The following is a 21514-nucleotide window of genomic DNA, read 5'->3' on the forward strand; positions in this document are numbered from 1 at the left end:
ATTACATCTCTCTGTTGGCTCAGTTTCATCCTATATAAAATGGATAATAGTAATAATAATAATTGCTGTTATTGTTCATTGTTTAGTTACTGAGTTGTGTCTAACTCTTTGTGACCCCATGAACTGCAGCACACCAGGCTTCCCTACCCTTCACTGTCTCTCGGAGTTTGCTCCAACTCATGTCCATTGAGTTGGTGATGCCATCCAACCATCTCATCCTCTGCTGCCCTCTTCTCCTCTGCCCTCAATCTTTCTCAGCATCAGGATTTTTGCCAATGAGTCAGCTCTTTGCATCAGGTAGCCAAAGTATTGGAGCTTCAGCTCCAGCATCAGTCCTTCCAGTGAATATGCAGGGTTGATTTCCTTTTGTATTGACTGGTTTGATCTCCTTGAAGTCCAAGGGACTCTCAAGAGTCTTCTCCAGAACCGTAATTCAAAAGCATCAAGTTACTTCATACACTTATGGCGGCTCAGATGCTAAAGAATCTGCCTGCAATGCAGGAGACATGGATTCAATCTCTGGGTTGGGAAGATCCCCTGGGGAAGGGAATGGCTACCCACTCCAGTATTCTTGCATGAGAAATCCCATGGACAGAGGAACCTGGTGGGCTACCGTCCATGGGTTTGCAAAGAGTTGGACATGACTGAATGACTAACACTAACTTTTATACATTTAGATTAAATATGTTAATGTGTATGAAATACATATACCGTGAATGTAGTGAAAAACGGCTTAGTCATGTCTGACTCTTTGTGACCCCATGGACTGTATTCCACCAGGCTACATATACAACCCTGATATGAAAAAAATATTTTGTGAGTGTTAGCCAGGATTATTTTGATTTCCACTCAGTTTCAGCAATGACTTTTACCATCAATAGACTGCAAAACGTGTCCTCCTGCTTCATGTATTGTCACCATGACCTTGTTTTAGCTTTCTTGGGATTCCTGTTCTTGAATATTTCCCCTTGCTACCCTGGCCCTCTTCTCTCCCAATCATGCCAGCCGTCACCTGCATGAACAGGTTTTCCTATTAACATGACATTTTTCACCCCCATTGCACTTTCCTGCCTTGTGATTGCCATCATCTCTTTGCCCTCCAGCTTCCTAACAAGTTAGAACAAATGGAATTCTGTTAATGACCTTCTTGTTATTTTTCTTAGAATTACTGCTGCCGCTTCCCCTCCCCCACCCCTCCCTCCACCACTGGGTTAGTGAAAGAGAACTTCTTGTTTATTCAAATGGAAGTAATTATGCCTTGTGGCAGTTTTAACTCTGAGCTCAGTCTCTATCAAAGCATCCATGTAGGGACTGATGAGAGAGGAAAGAGAAGGCAAGTGAGAAGACTGAAGACAATCTGCATTGGAAGGGCAGGTGGCTGAGCCAGAAGGGAATGATCTCATTACAACCCTACACAATTTTGCGGTTCCATTATGCTCGTGAATCATTAGCTTGTACCCAGGTTGTTAAGGACGTGGTGTGGAACCAATGGAGGGGACTGTACACAGGTCTTTTCACCTATGCTTCAGGGAATTGTTATACAATACCTGTAATAAGTGGGGCTAAGGAATTTTTTATGTCTGGTTCCTTTGATTATTCTCCTTTGGACCTTGCCTAGGTCAGGTCAGTGTTGCTGTTGCTGTTGTTGTTTAGTTGCTAAGTTGCAACCCCATGGGCTGTAGCCCGCCATGTGATTTCTCAGGCAAGAATACTTGAGCGGGTTGCCCTTTCCTGCTCCAGGGGATCTTCCCCACACAGGGATTGAACCCTCATCTTCTGCATTGGCAGGTGGATTCTTTACTGCTGAACCACTAGGGAAGCATTCAGCAAAACAGAGACTAAGACTATTACTATTCTGAGGCATCTAGGGTGAGCTATGAAGTGTTCAACGGTGGATCTTCAAAAATATATACTATAACAGGAGAAACCAGTTCTATCTTACAACTACTGGAAGCTCCACCAGGAAGACAAAATATAGCGTCTCTATTTTACAAACCAATATTCCAGTTTAAGTATTGAGTGGCAACTTGAGAGGCACTAAAAGTCAGTGATAGGACTAGACTCAAGGAAGTTTAACAAAATAGGAGGATTAAGACTATCATAGAATTACTGGTTTTATATGCCATGTAACACATTACTACAAATTATGTAAGTAGTGATATAAAATGATATACATTTATTATTTCACAATACCTGTGGCTCAGAAATGTGGGCACAGTTTAGTTAGAGCCTCTCCTTAGGGTCTCATGAGGCTGTGCTCAAGGTGTTTTCTGGCTTGCATTTTCACTGAAAGGCTTAACTGGGAAAGGATTCATTTCTAAGCTCCCCTAGGCAGAATTCATGCACATTTGTCTTTTGAGATAGGCACAATACCTTATGTAAACACATATACATGATCACGTACATTACATCACCTTTACTTCATCCCAAGCCACAGATTCCACCCACGTTTAAGAGGAAGAGATTACAGAGGAATAATGAGAACCACTTTTCTGCCACATAAAGATTGCAGAAATTATCCCCAAGGATCTTTCCAAAACAGGAAAAAGCCAAAAATTCCTCAATGAATCAACGGATAAACAAGACGTGACATACTTATGCAGTGAAATATTATTCAGCCTTAAAAAGGAAGGAAATTCTGACAGTTGCTACAATGTTACTGCTGTTGTGTTCATGCTCTAGTCATGCCTGACTCTGTAACTGCATGGACTGTAACCTGCCAGGTTCCTCTGACCATGGGATCCTCCAGGCAAGAATATTGGAGTGGGTTGCCATTTCCTTCTCCAGGAGATCTTCCTGACTCAAAGACTGAACCCACATCTTTTGCATCTCCTGCACTGCAGGCGAGGTCTTTACCACTGAGTCACCTGGGTATATATGGGTAAAGCCCATATACTAAAACACTGGATGAATCTTAAAGACATTATGCTAAATGAAATAAGACAGATATAAAAGGACAAATATCATAAACTTCCACTTGTATGAGGTTCCTAGAGTAGTCAGATTCATAAAGGCAAAAAATAGGATGGTGGTTTCAGAAACTGGGGGGAAGAAGAAGTGGGGTGTTGTATGAGTCAGGGTTTTCCAGGGAAATGAAACCAATAGAATTTGTTTATATACCTAAAGAGATTTATTATAAGAAATTGACTCATTCAATTATGGAGGCTGCAAGTCTAAATTTGTAGTGTGAGCTGGCAGGGTCTAGACCTAGGCTAGTCAGCAGTGAGTTCCTGTCCAAGTCCAAAGGCTATCTCTTGGAGAATTTTTTTTTTTTCCCTTTTTTGGAGGAAGGCTAGTCCTTTGTTCTATTCAGGCTTTTAACTGATCGGATGAAACCCACTCACATGGAGAGAAATCTGCTTTACTCTACTGATTAAGTGTTAGCTGGTTAGTCGTGTCTGACTCATTGCTACCCCATGGACAGTAGCCCACCAGACTTCTCTGTCCATGGGATTCTCCAGGCAAGAATACTGGTGTGGGTTGAAGAATACTCCTTCTCCAGGAGATCTTATCAACCCAGGAATCGAACCCGGGTTTCCTGCATGGCAGGCAGATTTTTTCCATCTGAGCCACCAGGGAAGCCCATATTGAAATGGTAATTGAAATGGTAATCTCATCCAAAAACACCCATGCAGAAACACTCAGAAGAATGTTGGACCAAATATCTGGGCAGGCTGTGACCCAGTCATGTTGATGCATAAAATCAACCATCACAGGAGTTATTGTTTAAAGGATACAGTTTCAGTTAGAGAAGATGAGAATGTTATGGAGATGGATAGTGTGAAAGGTTAAGCAGCAATGTGAATGTGTTTAATGCCATGAAACTGTACACCTAAAAATGGTTAAAATGGTATATAACATTTGTCACAATTTAAAAAAAATCACTTATTTCTAATGGGCTTGAATAGCAGAAGGCAAAACATGGCTCTCAACACGGCCGTGCTGAGGAACTAGATCACGTGGAAGACAGTGACTGATCTAGTTTTTCACACTGTCCACATGACGGCACCTCCATGTGAGCTCTGAGTCCCTTCTTCAAGAGACATCAAGAAAAAGTTTGCAGGACTTCTCTGGCAGTCCTCTGGTTAAGACTCTAGGCACCTGTTTGGGGACACTGAGATCCTGCAAGGGGTAGGGTGTGACCAAAAATAAAAACAAATGAAAAGAAAAGGTTTGAGAGTGAATGCAGGTATCCTCTACCAGACAACATGTTTAAAGTCTTGTGTGAAATTGATATTCTCTGTCTTGGTGATATGAAAACTCTCTCACTGAATCCTTTGAGAGAGTTTCATACTGCATTAGAAGGCAATGGTAATCCACTCCAGTACTCTTGCTTGGAAAATCCCACGAATGGAGGAGCCTGGTAGGCTACAGTCCATGGGGTCTTGAAGAATCGGACATGACTGAGCGACTACACTTCCACTTTTCACTTTTATGCATTGGAGAAGGAAATGGCAACCCACTCCAGTATTCTTGCCTGGAGAATCCCAGGGACAGAGGAGCCTGGTGGGCTGCTGTCTCTGGGGTCGCACAGAGTTGTGCATGACTGAAATGACTTAGCAGCAGCAGCAGCAGCAGCATACTGCATTTATAATACCACTCAGAAGAAATCACCTATGTCTTTTATGATCTGATATAACTGAAAGAACAGTGAACTGAGTTTTTGTGTAGCATCAGACAGAAAAAAGATAGTAAACCACTTAATAGAGTTGTGGTGTTGGGGGACGGCTTTAGTTCTACTTTCTCAAAATAATACAATTGAGATAGATTTTCCTTAAATTTCTTTGTAGTTTAAAAGTCTAGTTCATGCTGGTGATGTCTTGATAGTTAAGAACCTCATGTGCTAACTGTTAACTGTTTGTAGAATATAACACAATTTACATGGTATGCCTGGTGTAGAAAAGAATGAGATTTCCTTAACAGAAGGCAATAAATCCTTACTTTTCAAGAGTTTATAGTTTAAATGGAGAGATGGAATAACACCAAAGTAATTGAGAATCAACACAGTGCATGTTAGAACTGGAGATGGAACAATAGACTGGTTCCAAATTGGGAAGGGTGTACGTCAAGGCTGTATATTGTCACCCTGCTTATATAACCTACATGCAGAGTATATCATGAGAAACACTGGACTAGATAAAGCAGAAGCTGGAATCAAGATTGCTGGGAGAAATATCAATAACCTCAAATATGCAGATGATATCACCCTTATGGCAGAAAGTGAAGAAGAACTAAAGAGCCTCTTGATGAAAGTGAAAGAGGAAAGTCAAAAACTCAACATTTAGAAAACTAAGATCATTGCATCTGGTCCCATCACTTCATGGGAAATAGATGGGGAAACACTGACACTATATTTTGGGGGGCTCCAAAGTCACTGCAGATGGTGACTTTAGCCATGAAACTAAAAGATGCTTGCTCCTTGGAAGGAAAGTTAAGACTAACCTAGACAGCATATTAAAAGCAGAGACATTACTTTGCCAACAAAAGTCCATGTAGTCAAAGCTATGGTTTTTCCAGTAGTCATATGTGGATGTGAGAGTTGTCCTATAAAGAGAACTGAGTGCTGAAGCATTGATGCTTCTGAACTGTGGTGTTAGAGAAGACTCTTGAGAGTCCCTTGGACTGCAAAGAGATTCAACCAGTCCATCCTAAAGGAAATCAGTCCTGAATATTCATTGGAAGGACTGATGTTGAAGTTGAAACTCCAATACTTTGGCCACCTGATAGGAAGAACTGACTCATTTGAAAAGCCCCTGATGCTGGGAAAGACTGAAGGCGGGAGGAAAAAGGGACAACAGAGGATGAGATGGTTGGATGGCATCACCGACTCAACAGACATGAGTTTGAGTAAACTCCAGGAGTTGGTGATGGACAGGGAGGCTTGGCATGCTGCAGTTCATGGGGTCGCAAAGAGTTGGACATGACTGAGCAACTGAACTGAACTGAACTGACAGTGCATGTTAGAATATAGAAAATGAAGGTGGAAAAAGAAATTGACGATGACAGTCCAACCTCTAAATGTTAAGTTGAGAGGATTTATTAAAACAAAAAAGAATTGTTTCTGAAGGAAGTACAGGATTTGTAGAGCTCGGCACCAAGTCCCAGACTGCTTAGGGAGATTCCTGTGAGTGTTGGCGCAAAGGACAATGGATGATTATGCTTTTCTGGGTCTCATAAGTGAAGTGTGGAGGTGAATATCAGAATTCTTAGAGATCTAGCTCAATCTTAGGGCTTCTATAGTTCTTTCTGGTCGTGTGATTTTCTTTGGGTATTTTAACTATGTACTCACATGCATCCTTCTGATACACTACTTCCCAAGACAACCCGTAAAGGCTAGGAGGATGGGATATGCTCTAAGAAGCATGTGTCATGTCCCTTCTCTCAACAAAATTACCTATATGTCTCATCTTCTAGTGTATGTGTGCTCAGTCGTGTCTGACTCTTTGGGACCATATGGATGGTAGCTTGCTGGGTTCCTCTGTCCATGGGATATTCCCAGCAAGAATACTGGAATGGGTTGCCATTTCTTCCTCCAGGAAATCCCCTGGATCTTCCCAGCCCAGGATTGAACCCATATCTCCTGTGTCTCCTGCGTCACAGGCAGATTCTTTACTGCTGAGCCATGGGGGAAGCCCATAATGGCTCATCTTAATCCACTAGAATATTGATGGCCTCCAAAATAGCTGTCACTGTGAGAAATGAAAAGGTTTCTACTTCATTGTGGTGTCATTTCAGTATTTATTAATCATCATTAAAATAATTTCCTGAGATTCTATTTATGTGAACAGTTACTGTGGCAAATGCAGTAATGTATTTAATCTTGCTTCCTGGCATTCACAATCAAGGGAGATGGAATGGGTCTTTAGTTAAAAGGAAAGTAACACTGATTTGTTACAAGCTGATTGGAGGAGGACATATCGGCTACATGCTGAGTTTTCCTTTGTGAACTGTCTCACAGAGTAGCACTTTAAGTGATAGACAAACTATTTTCAATTTGGTCTCCGGTACCCTGTACAGAAAAAGGGAGGGCAAAAAACTTAGGGACAGAAATGAAATCCTAATTAAACTATCATATTGGTGAGTTTTCCTAATGGTTTCCTAAATATTTTATTTATTTACTTTTCCCCAATCTTCTTTTATGTAGTCTCTGCTTTTTAAAAAGTATTTATTTATTTGGCTACACCAGGTCTTAGTTGCAGCATGTGGGATCTAGTTCCCTTCCCAGGGATTGAACTCGGGGCCCCTGCCTTAGCAGCACGGAGTCTTAGCCACTGGACCACCAGGGAAGCCTCCCTATGTAGTCCCTTCTTTATATATTTTAAAGCATATATTAGCTATCACACCATTTTTGCCCATAAATAATTCAAAAAATATCTCTCATAGATAAGGATTTTTTTTTTTTTTTTTAAGCAAGGATAATTGCAAGGAGAGATTTCTTTTCTGGTTAGGAAGTTGTCGGGGGTGGAGGGGGGATATGTGAGAATTTTATCAGTGAATAAATGGCAACCCACTCCAGTACTCTTATCTGGAAAATCCCATGGACAGAGGAGCCTGGTAGGCTACAGTCCATGGGGTCCCAAAGAGTCGGACATGACTGAGCAACTTCACTTTTCATTCTCATGCACTGGAGAATGTATTCTTGCCTGGAGAACCCCAGGGACAGAGAAGCCTGGTGGGCTGCTGTCTATGGGGTCACACAGGGTCAGACACGACTGAAGTGACTCAGCAGCAACACATATAGTATCTTTGTTGAGATTCCATAGAAATCTTTGTGACTTAAGGCAAACACATATAAAATGTATTCTTTGATGAAAAATTCAACTCTGTTGAGTGTAAACCTGTATGCAGGTCAGGAAGCAACATTTAGAACTGGACATGGAACAACAGACTGGTTCCAAATAGGAAAAGGAGTACGTCAAGGCTGTATATTGTCACCCTGCTTGTTTAACTTATATGCAGAGTACATCATGAGAAACGCTGGGCTGGAGGAAGCACAGGCTGGAATCAAGATTGCCAGGAGAAATATCAATAACCTCAGATATGAAGATGACACCACCCTTATGGCAGAAAGTGAAGAAGAACTAAAGAGCCTCTTGATGAAAGTGAAAGAGGAGAGTGAAAAAGTTGACTTAAAGCTCAACATTCAGAAAACTAGATCATGGCATCTGGTCCCATCACTTCATGGGAAATAGATGGGGAAACAGTGGAAACAGTGGCTGACTTTATTTGGGGAGTTCCAAAATCACTGAGATGGTGATTGCAGCCATGAAATTAAAAGACGCTCACTCCTTGGAAGGAAAGTTATGACCAACCTAGACAGCATATTAAAAAGCAGAGACATTACTGTGTCAACAAAGGTCCGTCTAGTCAAGGCTATGGTTTTTCCTGTGGTCACATATGGATGTGAGAGTGGGACTATAAAGAAAGCTGAGCACCGAAGAATTGATGCTTTTGAACTGTGGTGTTGGAGAAGACTCTTGAGAGTCCCTTGGACTGCAAGGAGATCCAACCAGTCCATCCTAAAGGAGATCAATCCTGAGTGTTCACTGGAAGGACTGATGCTGAAACTGAAATTCCAGTACTTTGGCCACCTGATGCAAAGAGCTGACTCATTTGAAAAGACCCTGATGCTGGGAGGGGTTGGGGGCAGGAGGAGAAGGGGACAACAGAGGATGAGATGGCTGGATGGCATCACTGACTCGATGGACATGGACTTGGATAAACTCTGGGAGTTGGTGATGGACAGGGAGGCCTGGTGTGCTGCGATTCATGGGGTCACAAAGAGTAGGACACGACTGAGTGACTGAACTGAACTGAACTAGCTCCATCTGCTGCAAATTTCTCTATACTGCCACTATATGAAATAGCATTCCTAAGTTCTAAGATTACCAAGGTTGTCATGGCTAGAGAGATGAGTCATATGTGATTAACTGCCAAATTCCTAAGCCTATTGCTGACCAAAAATATATCAAAATTAAAAAAGAAAATGTGAGACTTATGAAAGACCCCAGTGTAGAGATAGTCTGTTATAGTGAAATAAACATTTATGGATATTGGAATAAAAATCTGGTCTAAATGCACACTCTTCTACAAATTTTGTGGGACTTAGCCTTTTAAATTTCAGTTTTCTTATCTGAAGCATGGGTAAAAATCCACTCCTCTAAGGCTCATGGAAAATACAATTTTCCCTTTCATAAATTACTTGGTGAAATATCCTGAAACACTCTCAGATTCACCACTTTCCCTTCCTGCAATAGACATATCTCAAGAATTTGCGTCAGCCAACTTCCCAATATGAAGCAAAGCTGCTCCTTCCTCCTACCAATGATTGAGTCATTCCACCAGATATCAGTAGCTATTTAAACACTCCAGCAGGAACTCACAAACTTTTACTTTGTAGAAGTCCTCAACAGCTTCACTCTCTCATTCTTGGAATACATTTGAAAATGACTGTTGATGACCCCAAGGGTATGAAAGATCAACTTGATCAGAAGCCAAATGGCAAGACAGCAAAAGGTACTACAGGTGGGTAAATGAATACAAGGACAGAGTTAATTTAGACATGTAAACTAACTAAATATAGGAGTAGAAAACTACAATGCCTGGGTGTGGGAAAGTATTAGAGTTAATAACATTTACTTAAAAGGAAAACAAGTCAGATATAATGGTTATTAAAGAAGATAATGATAAGCCAACTTGGTATGAATGATGATGTAGTAGAGGGTGCTGATAACCAACTCTTATTGATCATTTGCTATAGGCTAGTTTCTATGATATTCATTTTATATGCATTAAAGCTTTACACCTTGAGGTTGGGACTACTATCATATCCCTTTTACAGAGGACTAACTGGTAACCGGGAGGATTAACTAAATTACCCAGTTTTATGTGGCTATTAAGTGGTAGAGTTAAGACTGAGCTATAATATGGGAGGAATATTGACCAGAGGGAAATGTCGACTGAAAGATTTACCCAGATATTTTCTCCTAATGCTAGGATTGAGCAATTATTTGCAAGACACATAATTATCTTCAACTTCCTTTCTACTAATTTGCCAGACATATTGTAGAAGCTTAATCACTCTTGAATCAGTGAATCAACCATATTCCTTCCTGTCAAAATTTCTATTTGGTTTGATTCATCTGTAGAGTGCATTTAACACTTGAGAACTCAGTGAAAATAGTAATATTTGATCACTGATTGATTTGAATCATTATACATTCACACTGGAGCTTTTGTGATGTGATGGTCCAAGCCATGTAGCTACTCGCAATTGGATTAAAGATCTCTGTTTGGATCTTAACATCTGTGTGATCTTAGGCAACTCACTGAATTGTCAGTTTCCTTATTTGCATATAGAGTTAACATTTTCAGTGCCTTATTTGTTTATCTTACAAGGTGAGGAGTCCAAATCCTTTATTTGAAATGTTTTCTTTCTGAACCGGTAGTATCTGTGCTTTTTTGGTGATGGACTTCATAATAAGATATTCATACGCTAGTGAGCTACATGATTTGCTTTTATAATAATAGGGAATTTTTTTCTCGTAACAAGAGTGCTATAGCTGATATGAGTGTAGGACATGATATTAATATGAATCGAGTGAATAGAGTTTCATTTATATTTTTTCTTTGGTCAATAACCCCAGGTCCAAGATGTATTTATTTTTAATGAAATAAAAACTAAATAGCATAGAATTATATGTTAGTTCTTTGAGACTTTCTCAGTTGGTTAACTGACTAAAGACTTTACTTGTTTGATGTCTAGTATTCATTTATTATATGTTACTTATAACGGTGGTTATGTGTGTAGGGAGTGTGGGTGTGTGTGCACACATATGCATACATACACATGGTCTGTACTGAAAATATCAGACTCTCTGCCTTGTGGTGGAAGTTGATCCAACCAAGCTGCACTGAGAGTTTCTTGAGACAAAGTATATGCTTTAGAATCAGATACTTGGAGAATTCCCAGGTGATCCAGTGGTTAGGATTCCATGCTTCCAATGTCATGGGCATGACTTTGGTCCCTGGGCAGGGAAGTTTAGAGTGGCAAGGCCAAAAAGAAAAAAGAAAAAAAAAAATGAACTTAACTAGAATCAGATCCTTGGAGTCAAATATCTGATATTGAATCCCAGCTCCTAAATTTCATCAGTTGTGTGACCACGGGTAAATTACTTAAAGTTTTTAACTGCTCATATTTTTTGCCTGTAAATGTGGATAGTGAATTATTTGCAGAGTCATTGGAAAGACTAGAAGTAAGTAGTGCAAAGTGCCAGGTACAGGCTGGATCCAAAGAATTGTTTGACCACTTACCTCCATCATTTTTGTCTTTCTGAATCACTCTAGGTTTTGTTTCCTCTTGGAGGTGGTACCCTGCTGCTGTGACTCTAGGGGTCCTTTGTCTGGGATTACTGGTGACTGTTATATTGTTGATACTGCAATGTAAGTGCTGAAGCAGGAAAGAAGGGAGAAAAAAAAATGAGGGCTTATAAACAGGGTTTATTAGTTGGTTTCATAGTAACTATAAGCCACCTTGATTTAGATACATTTGAGGCAGACTGTTTTTAGGAGTGAATGGGAAGATGAATGAGTTTATTGTGTTCTTCCCTCAAATAGATTGAGGCATGGATGAAGATTACGGATATTAGGTTTTTGTTTGATTTTGTTTCCGGAACTTCATGGATAGAGTCCATTTAAATCCCAGAATAATGAGGAAGGAAATAATTTGAAGTTACTAACCCATAAGATCACCGGAGGGACCCATAAAAAGACACTTCATTTAGTTCACATTGAGTTTTAATACAAATGATTAAATACCAATTTAAAGTTAACTCAGAAACACAGTCTTCATAAATACAATATTTAAAATAAAACAGTCTTTGGATTTACAATATGGCCATTTAGGAAAGAGGGGACGTCAAAGGAAAAGAAATGAAAAGGTGAAAGTGACCAAGAAGGGAAAAAAAGGGCGATGATCATACATCTAATCCACCTATATATTTAGGTTATAGCTTTGAGCTATTTTGGCTCTCTAGAATCCTAGAATCCAAGTTATGAAGGCCTTTGAAGTGCTAATTTGTTCCTCAATGGTGTTTAAGGTCAAAAATCACTTATTTTTTCAATCTATAAACACTTTGGACCTATAAATCCTTTCCTAATGATGTGGGAGAAGAGCCCTTGACTCAGTGGTGGTCATTGGAAGAGTCTTCCTTTGAGGTTCTGATCACTTTTTAACAGGGTCAAGTATGGGTTTCAAGCCAAAGGGTCTACTTGGTACTGAACCATAAAACTTATAGAATCAAGACATTGGACCCTTAACATTTGTTGCCTGCTTGATTTCACAACCTTCCTTTCATCTCCACTCTTTCTAAAGACAAAAAAAAAAAAAAAAAAAAACAAGCTAAAATTGAAAAATTGTTTTCATATTCTTGCGAAAGCAGCTTAAAATAGTCCCATGGGAGAGTTTCTCAAAAACAGGGTGAGTGTCACAGTTTTTATGTAAAATCAGGAAGTGTGGAAGGTGGGGAGAGGGCAATTAAGACACAGAATTAATACACAGTAGAGTAAATCATTAATGACAAGTGCTACTAATAGTCACTGAGTATGATTGGTGTCTGCCTATTTTATATTATCTACATTTTACTTATGCCACTGATGAATGATTTAACTTGTGATTTCTTTTAACTTGTGTGTAACTCTCAGTAACAAGTAAATTCCTGTTTGTTTGTTTGTTTGTTTTTTATCACAAGTATCTGAGACATTTTTCAACATTAATATATATATATATGTATGTATATTGCAGAAATATAAAATAACTTCCAAATCCATAATTTGAGTAAAGTTGGGTTGATTTGTTGTCAAAACAGATGGCTTGATTCTGCTCTTTGATTTCTTCAAAATCCAGTGGAGGAATTTTTTTATTGGGAATTGGAATTGGAATCTAAATTTAGTTCTAATTTAGTATCCCAGGTCTCTGATCTCATAAAGCAACAGCAAGCAAATATTACTCACCAGGAAGATATCCTGGAGGGACAGATTTTAGCCCAGCGCCGATCAGAAAAATCTGCCCAGGAGTCACAGAAGGAACTCAAAGAAATGATAGAAACCCTTGCCCACAAGCTGGATGAGAAATCCAAGAAACTAATGGAACTTCATCGCCAGAACCTGAATCTCCAAGAAGTTCTGAAAGAGGCAGCAAACTATTCAGGTATGAGGGAGAGAGGGGTCCAGAGAGACAATAGAAGTTTATCTGTAAATCTTAACCTTTCTTTTGAAATGTCCCAAGGACAATATTGGTGTATAGATGTCTGTATCATTTTTCATTCATCAGGTTCTACATTAGAGGTCCTCTATTTTTGTCATCCTAGCTCTGGAGAGTGAAGTTGCTCAGTCGTGTCTGACTTTTTGTGATCCCATGGACTGTAGCCCACCAGGCTCCTCCGTCCATGGAATTTTCCAGGCAAGAATACCAGAAAAGGAAAGTTGCCATTTCCTTCTCCAGGGGATCTTCCAGACCCAGGAATCGAACCTAGGTCTCCTGCACTGCAGGCAGATGCTTTACCCTCTGAGCCACCAAGGAAGCCCCTATTCCATGTCATCCTCACTCTATCACATGTCAAATTCTTGAGATTATCTGATTCAATCAACCACACTTTCTGGTGGGTTTAAGATTTCCTTCCTCACAAGAGTTTTCTCTTTCTTTTTAAGACTTTAGTTTTGAGATTTTCTGGCAGAATCCTCCCACTTCTTTGTACAGATTCTCATCTTTTTCCATTCCAATGTATCATAATCACTGATTTCTTTTCCCAAGTGGTCTCCTTTGTCCTGAGGATTCCCACCTCTTCATTAGCTTTATTCTATGGGACTGTTTCTTAAAGTATACAACTACATCAACATAAATTGAGTCAATAGAGGTGAGCTGGCTTTTAAGTGTTAAGTAGATACTTCAAATCAGACAAAAATGTGAGGGACCCAGGAAGTCAGTGCATATGAGAAAAACTGATTGATCTCAGTCAACGAAGTGAACTCAGAATCTAGGAGGTGGTAGAAATAGTAGCATCTGTAACCAGGAGAGGATAATGTGAACTTTGATAATATTACAGAAGTGATCCATATGTACTATTTCGTTTTTCAACAGTGTATAATTAAATCAGGTATGTGTTTTATTCATGGGGAGCATTAGAAAGTGTGAAATGTAGTCACTTTTGGTAATACCTTGCTTTCTTGGTGGGGTGCCTGAGAATCTTATTCTGGACACTAGCACCTAACTGCCACTAATAAACAGATTTCTCCAGCTTCTTGCTTGTATCGCTCATGGCCTCAACCATGTAATTTTGTTGACTAAAGATTACATAGTAAGAGTTTACAGATACCCATGCATTTATTTTATAGATCAAAAAGTTGAAACCCAGGTAAGTTTAATGATAAGTAGGTTCGTATAAACTTTTGCAGTTTACAAATACCTTCAGTACGTATGTGCTCAGTTATGCCCGACTCTGTGACTCCTTGGGCTGTAACCCACCAGGGTCCTCTGTCCATGGATTTCTCCGGGCAAAAACACTGGAGTGGGTAGCCATTTCCTACTCCAGGAGATCTTCTCAACCCAGGAATTAAACCCACGTCTCCGGCATTGGCAGGCAGATACTTTACCACTGAGCTACCTGGGAGGCCCTCAGTATGTACAGTTCAGTTCAGTTCAGTGGCTCAGTAGTGTCCGACTCTTTGCAAACCCATGAATCACAGCACTCCAGGCCTCCCTGTCCATCACCAACTCCCCGAGTCCACCCAAACCCATGTCCATCGAGTCAGTGACACCATCCAGCTATCTCATCCTCTGTCGTCCCCTTCTCCTCCTGCCCTCAATCCTTCCCAGCATTAGGGTCTTTTCCAATGAGTCAACTTTTCACATGAGATGGCCAAAGTATTGGAGTTTAAGCTTCAACATCAATCCTTCCAGTGAACACACAGGACTGATCTCCTTTATGATGGACTGGTTGAATCTCCTTGCAGTCTAAGGGACTCTCAAGAGTCTTCTCTAACACCACAGTTCAAAAGCATCAATTCATCGGCACTCAGCTTTCTTCACAGTCCAACTCTCACATCCATACATGACCACCGGAAAAACCATAGCCTTGACTAAAAGCACCTTTCTTGGCAAAAGTCTCTGCTTTTTAATATGCTGTCTAGGTTGGTCATAACTTCCCTTCCAAGGAGTGTCTTTTAATTTCATGGCTGCAGTCACCATCTCAGTGATTTTGGAGCCCCCAAAAAAATAGTCTGACACTGTTTCCACTGTTTCCCCATCTATTTCCTGTGAAGTGATGGGACCAGATGCCATGATCTTAGTTTTCTGAATGTTAAGCTTTAAGCCAACTTTTTTACTCTCCTCTTTCACTTTCATCAAGAGGCTTTTTAGTTCCTCTTCACTTTCTGCCATAAGGGTGGTGTCGTCTGCATATCTGAGATTATTGATATTTCTTCTGGCAATCTTGATTCCAGCTTGTGCTTCTTCCAGCCAGGGTTATTTAAATTTCCAAAATAAGCAGAAATTTTTAGACAAGCTGATTTTTTAAAGCAAGTGTCAATTAATCTCTTTAAGGAAAGAACAGCTGAAGAAATAAAACCATCTTAAATAAGGCTTAAAGGAAGGATCCTAATATATCAAGGACAGGGATGTTTATATAAGTAGACATAGCTACATATCAAAAATAGTTTATTTCACAGGTGGGGCCATAAACTAGTCTTGTTTTTATCAGTCGTATGGGAGTAAAACTATGTCAGGACTGTTCAGAACCATCTTCTAGAGGTGCCAAGTTTAGACAACTAATCAAAAATACTAGATGTTGTGTCTTCTGCTGGCAGACATGCCTTTCATCAAGCAGCTTTGAGAAGATTCTCAAAAGCAGCAATAAAATACTATGCAGAAAAATATGCCAGTTTTCCCAAGTTTGAGATAAGTTTTATCTTTCTTACTGACAAGTCTGTGATTCTCCATAAAAGTATGAAGAGGGTGAGATGCTGGGAAATTTGCATATGTAGTTTGCTTGAGGTCAGCCAGCTAGAAAGATGCAGTGCCTTCCAAGTAACAGATATTTTAGCACTGAAATTAGCGGTGGTTCTCAACTTTTAGTGTACGTAATTGTCACCCAAGTAGTTTGTTAAAAGTGGCAAGTTCCAGATTTACCTCAAAACACTGTGTCAACATGTCTTGATGGGCACCAAGAAGTATTTCCTCAATTCATTCAAACTCAGGAGCTTGAGAGGTAATGTGATATAATGGGGGCTTCCCAAGTGGCTCAGTGTGTAAATAATCCGCCTGCAATGTAGTAGTAGCTGGAGCCACAGTTCAATCCCTGGGTTGGGAAGATCCCCTGGAAGAGGATATGGCAACCCACTCCAGTATTCCTGCCTGGAGAATCCCATGGACAGAGGAGCCTGGAGGGTCACAAAGCGTCAGACACTACTGAAGTGACTGAGCACACACACATGGGATATACTGATAAAACACACAGATGCTGGATTTAGACTGCCTAAGTTCAAATTCTCATTTTCTCTTCCAAATGAAGAAAATGAATGAACTTATACATACTGTTGTTATGAGGATTAAATGAGCTAATACATAAAATTATTGCCAACCATTAATGGCACCTAGCAGTTTTTGGGTTTGTTAAATAAAAAATGATTAAAGAAATACAGGTGGTTTGAATACATTATGAGATTCATCTTTTTCACTTTTTCATGACTTGGAAAACCTACCTAGACTTTTCTTTTAGTTCAAGAAAGCCAATATTCTCTTTCCTTCAACATAGTAAGACAGGACTATGCAAATTGAGAAGAATCTTGCATTCTTTGCTTTCAGCCTGGTGTTCTGTATGTCCTCTTTCATTCACTTTCTCCTTTTGTAGTTCACTGCCTTCTATTTTGACCTCTCTGATAAAGCCTGTTCTTACAAAATTATCTCATGATTTTATGCCATAAAATGAAATTGAAATGTTGCCTTTCTCAAGGATTTGATTTTTATATTTTTGGTCACAGAGTAGCACAAAGGGCTTTGTTCCCTAGTAGAGAGGTTTCAAGTATTACTAACACACAGGAGAGATGGTGATGATGGTAATGAAGAAAGGAAGAAAGGGGAAGGATGAGAGGGAGAAAAAGGTGAGGTGAAGTGAGAGGAAGAGGGAACGGAAGAGAAGGAATCGGGGAGTGTTTAAAATATCTGTAAACACATAGACAGGTTTCCCTGGTGGCCCAGACAGGAAAGAGTCTGCTTGCAATGCAGGATACCTGGGTTCAATCCCTGGGTCGGGAAGTTCCCCTGGAGAAGGACATGGCAGCCCACTCTAGTATTTTTGCTTAAGAAATCCCATGGACAGACGAGCCTGGCAAGCTACAGCCCACGCGGTCACAAAGAGTCAGACATGACTGAGCAACTAACACACACAGACACACAGACACCATCACGTTTTTGCCTGTTGCCTAAGCCCTGAGGTTTTTGGACTTCCTGGGAATTTTGCTGCTGAAAACTCTCTACCTACTGAAATCTTGTTGAAATGGAGATGCCCACTTTGCCTCCATATACTGTTCTCCCTAAAGCAGCTCTGTCCAAAAGAAAATACAGGGTATACCACATATGGAATGTTAAAGCTTCTATTATTCTATAAAATATTACAGAAAAAACTTGAACAAACTTTTTGGCCACCCCAATAGGAGCCACATGAAAAATTAAAGAGATGAAATTAATTTTAGTGACGTATTTTATTTCATTCAATATACTTGAAATATTATTGCAACACTAATCAGTATAAATATTATTCATGCATTATTTTACATTCTTTTTTTCATACTAAGTTTTCAAAATTAGGTATATTTTATACATACTGCAAATCTCACTGCAGATGAGCCATGACTCAAGTACTCAAAAGCCTCACAGGGCTACCTATTCAGAAGTAAGAGTTACAGGATCTAAGCCTAAATTTGTTATTCAAAGAGATGAAGTTTTAAAATATATAAGTACATCTTTTAGTTACAGAATAGCTACTAAATATTCATCCCCTAACTCTCATTTCCATAGTTCCAAACATAATTTTTTAAAAAATAGATCAGTTTCTAATATTACATCCCAGCTCAAGCCTTGCTTTTTAATAGCCTCGCTTTTTAATTTAGTTTTCTAAAATCAGAATGCATTTCTTTTTCTCCAAAAAAAAAAAAAAATGGAGAAATAAAGACTCTAGGCTATTTAGAGATTTGCAGAGTCTGGGTGTAATTCTGACTAAGAAGAGATGGTATGCATGTGGGAGTCCTGAAAGGTGAACTGAGTTAAGAATTGTAGAAATATTAATATCTTTTCTCAGGCATAACTCACTGATTAGATATACTATATTTCCTAGGTCCTTGTCCCCAAGACTGGCTCTGGCATGAAGAAAACTGTTACCAATTTTCCTCTGGCTCTTTTAATTGGGAAAAAAGCCAGGAGAACTGCTTGTCTTTGGATGCCCACTTGCTGAAGATTAATAGCACAGATGAACTGGTGAGTGTTCAACAGATGTATGGGATGTGTGTCGGGCTGGAATATTGGGTCATAGGTAAGTAGATCTTGTTTAGACCCTCAGTAGAGGAGTGCTTGCTTAAGAATCAGAACATGTACATGATTTCTAGCCTTGTGTGGCCACTGGATATGTGCATGACCTTGGATGGACAGGTTACTAAGCATTTCTAGGCTCCACTAGACATCGCTGTAAAGCCATGGAGAAGATGTCAAAGTTCTTTTTGAGTTCTTTAGTTCTGTGACTCTAATCTAAAAAGTCCACATCCACTCATTCATCGACACAGAAATGTTACTCCCCACAGGAATTCATCCAGCAAACGATTGCCCATTCCAGTTTCCCCTTCTGGATGGGGTTGTCAATGAGGAAACCCAATTACTCGTGGCTTTGGGAAGATGGTACTCCTTTGACGCCCCACTTGTAAGTTTGATGCTCTTTTTTAGTTTTGTTTATTTATTTATTTCTATCTTTGACTGCACCGGGTCTTTTTTGCTTTGTGTAGGCTTTCCCTAGTTGTCACACGCATGGGCTGCTCCCTCATGTGATGTGTGGGCTTCTCACTGCAGTGGCTTCTCTTATTGCCAGGCATGGGTTCTAGGGGATGGGCTTCAGTAGTTGTGGCTCTTGGGCTGTAGAGCACAGGCTCAGTAGCTGTGGCATATGGGCTTAGTTGCTCCAAGGCATATGGGATCTTGCCAGACCAGGGATCGAACACATGTCTCCTGCATTGGCAGGCAGATTCTTATCCACTGAACAACCAGGGAAGTCCGTAAGTTTCTTATTCTTCACTGAACCTACTAGTGAAGTTACTGCTGCATTCCATGCAGTGTCCTACTCTTGCTGGAAAAAAGCCTGGGGAATTTCTGAATCTCTCTCTCCAACTCTCTCACACAAGGACCTGCCCATTTACCCATTCAGATCTTCTCTTACCTTTTCCTGCTCACATTTATTAATGACTTGAAGCTTTAAGACAAGGTGGCAGTAAATCTAATTTTTCTGTTTTTTTTTTTCTCCCTGCCTGCAGGTTTAGAATTCAGGGAGCTGTTTCCCGTATGTATCCTTCAGGGACCTGTGCATATATTCAAAGGGGAACTGTTTTTGCTGAAAACTGCATTTTAACTGCATTCAGTATATGTCAAAAGAAGGCGAATCTATTGAGAGCACAGTGAATTTGAAGGATCTGGAGGAAAAGAAGAAAACCTTTGAATTCTCTTCTGGAATTTAAGCTATACTTCATCACTTAGATGTAAACCATTAGAGCCCAGGGAAATGCCTGCTACTGGTTGAGTGCAGAACTCCTTAGCAGAGACTGGCCCAGCTGCCTGGCACCTTGATAGCAAAAGTTGCAATTCCCTCTGTATATTTTTCCCTAACTTGTTCCAAGTCCTCCCCTGCAGGACTTCAGAGAAGTCAATTTTCCTGTTTCCATTGTTTCTAAGAACTTGTTGCCTAACTCAAGGTCACAGCATTTTTCTCATTTTTGTCCTGTGCTTTCTTCTAGACATTGTAGAGTTTTAGATTTTACATGGAAATCTAGAACTTATTTTAGATTAATTTCTAAGTGATATATGGATGTATGGAAGTTTTTTGTTTGTTTTTTGCTTGTGAGTATTCAATTGTTTTTGCAACATTTGCTGAAAAGACTATTCTTCCTTCACTACATTGCCTTTGCACTGTTGTCAACAATTATCCATACATGCCTGGCTCTATTTCTGGATTTTCTATTCCTTTCCATTTATTTATTTATTATTCTTGGCTTACAACATCACCATGATATTTTGAATTCTATGGTTCTTTAATATATCTTGGAATCACATGGTAGTAGTTATTCATTGTTGTTCTTTTTTAGAGTTGTTTGGTTAATCTATGCTTTTGTATTTCTGTCTTAAATTGGCTTGTCCATTTCTAAAAAAACTTGAAATTTTGAATTGCACTGAATCCATACATAAATTTAGGGAAAATTGAATTCTTAAAAAGACTGATTTGTTCAACTCATGAAAAAGGTGTATTGCTCTATTTAGGTATTCCTTATTTTCTTTAAGCAATGCTTTTTAATGTTCTTTGTGTAGATATTGTTAGATTATCATCATGTATTTCACATTATTTATGCTACTGTAGATAGTATTGTTATCATTTGTTGTTCTTATTTTCAAAGTCTTCTGCTAGTATGTAGAATTATAATAAAGTTTGATATTAATATTATACCCTGAAACCTTGATAAACTCACTTATTTCTTCTGGTAAGTTTTTTCTGTGTGTATTTCATTGGATTTTCTATATATATAAAATCATGTTATCTGAAAAAAAAAATACTTTTTTTTTTTCCTTTCTGGATGTTTTATTTTTCTTTCCCTTGCCTGATTTCATGGACTAGAATCTCTAGTCAAATATTGAATAAGAATGGTGAGAGTACATATCTTTATTTTGTTCTTGATTTTGGAATAAGTCATTCAATGTTATACTATTAAATATGGTGCTGTGTATTTTCCACAAATGAAATTAACCAGTTTGAGGAATTTTCCTTTTATTCCTATAATACTGAGAGGTTTTATTAGGAATGGGTATTGATTTGTCTTGAGAAGAAAATGGCAACCTACTCTAGAATTCTTGCCTGGAGAATTCCATGGACAGAGAAGCCTGGTGGGGATTCCTATCCAAGGAATCACAAAGAGTTGGACATGACTGAGAGACTAACACATTGATTTGTCTAATATTTTTCCTACATCTATTGACAACGATTATATAGTTTTATTTTTTTTCTAACAAGGTAAATTACACTGTATAATTAGAGAAGGCTAAGCCATCTTTGGATTCTTGGGATTAAAATTATTCTTGGGGTTAAAATTATCACTTTAATATATCACCAAATTTAAATTCACTAAAGTTTGGTTTAGGATTTCTGCAACTATGTTTATGAAGGATACTGATATGTAATTTTTTTTCGTGTAAAGGCTTCGTCAGGTTTAGGTTTCA

General features: G+C 39.2%; 1 protein-coding gene across 4 annotated transcripts; it reads left to right on the top strand.

Annotated features, from left to right (window-relative positions):
* Window positions 1-9367: 9367 nt before the first annotated feature.
* OLR1 (oxidized low density lipoprotein receptor 1) lies at window positions 9368-20754 on the top strand. Of its 4 annotated transcripts, none has more exons than XM_019961574.2 (6): window positions 9368-9516; window positions 11347-11442; window positions 12962-13207; window positions 18387-18526; window positions 18847-18962; window positions 19567-20754. In XM_019961574.2, exons 1-6 carry the CDS (start codon window positions 9447-9449, stop codon window positions 19709-19711), a joined length of 813 nt encoding a protein of 270 aa, XP_019817133.2. In that variant the 5' UTR covers window positions 9368-9446; the 3' UTR covers window positions 19712-20754. The 4 variants fall into 4 exon arrangements, with proteins under 4 accessions (XP_019817133.2, XP_070646237.1, XP_070646238.1 ...); XM_019961573.2 differs by having other exon boundaries at window positions 9432-9525; XM_070790136.1 differs by lacking the exon at window positions 11347-11442 and having other exon boundaries at window positions 9382-9525.
* The last annotated feature ends 760 nt before the right edge of the window (window positions 20755-21514 follow it).

The sequence above is a fragment of the Bos indicus genome, chromosome 5 (assembly GCF_029378745.1).
Source record: "Bos indicus isolate NIAB-ARS_2022 breed Sahiwal x Tharparkar chromosome 5, NIAB-ARS_B.indTharparkar_mat_pri_1.0, whole genome shotgun sequence".
NCBI classification, from domain to species: Eukaryota; Metazoa; Chordata; class Mammalia; order Artiodactyla; family Bovidae; genus Bos; species Bos indicus.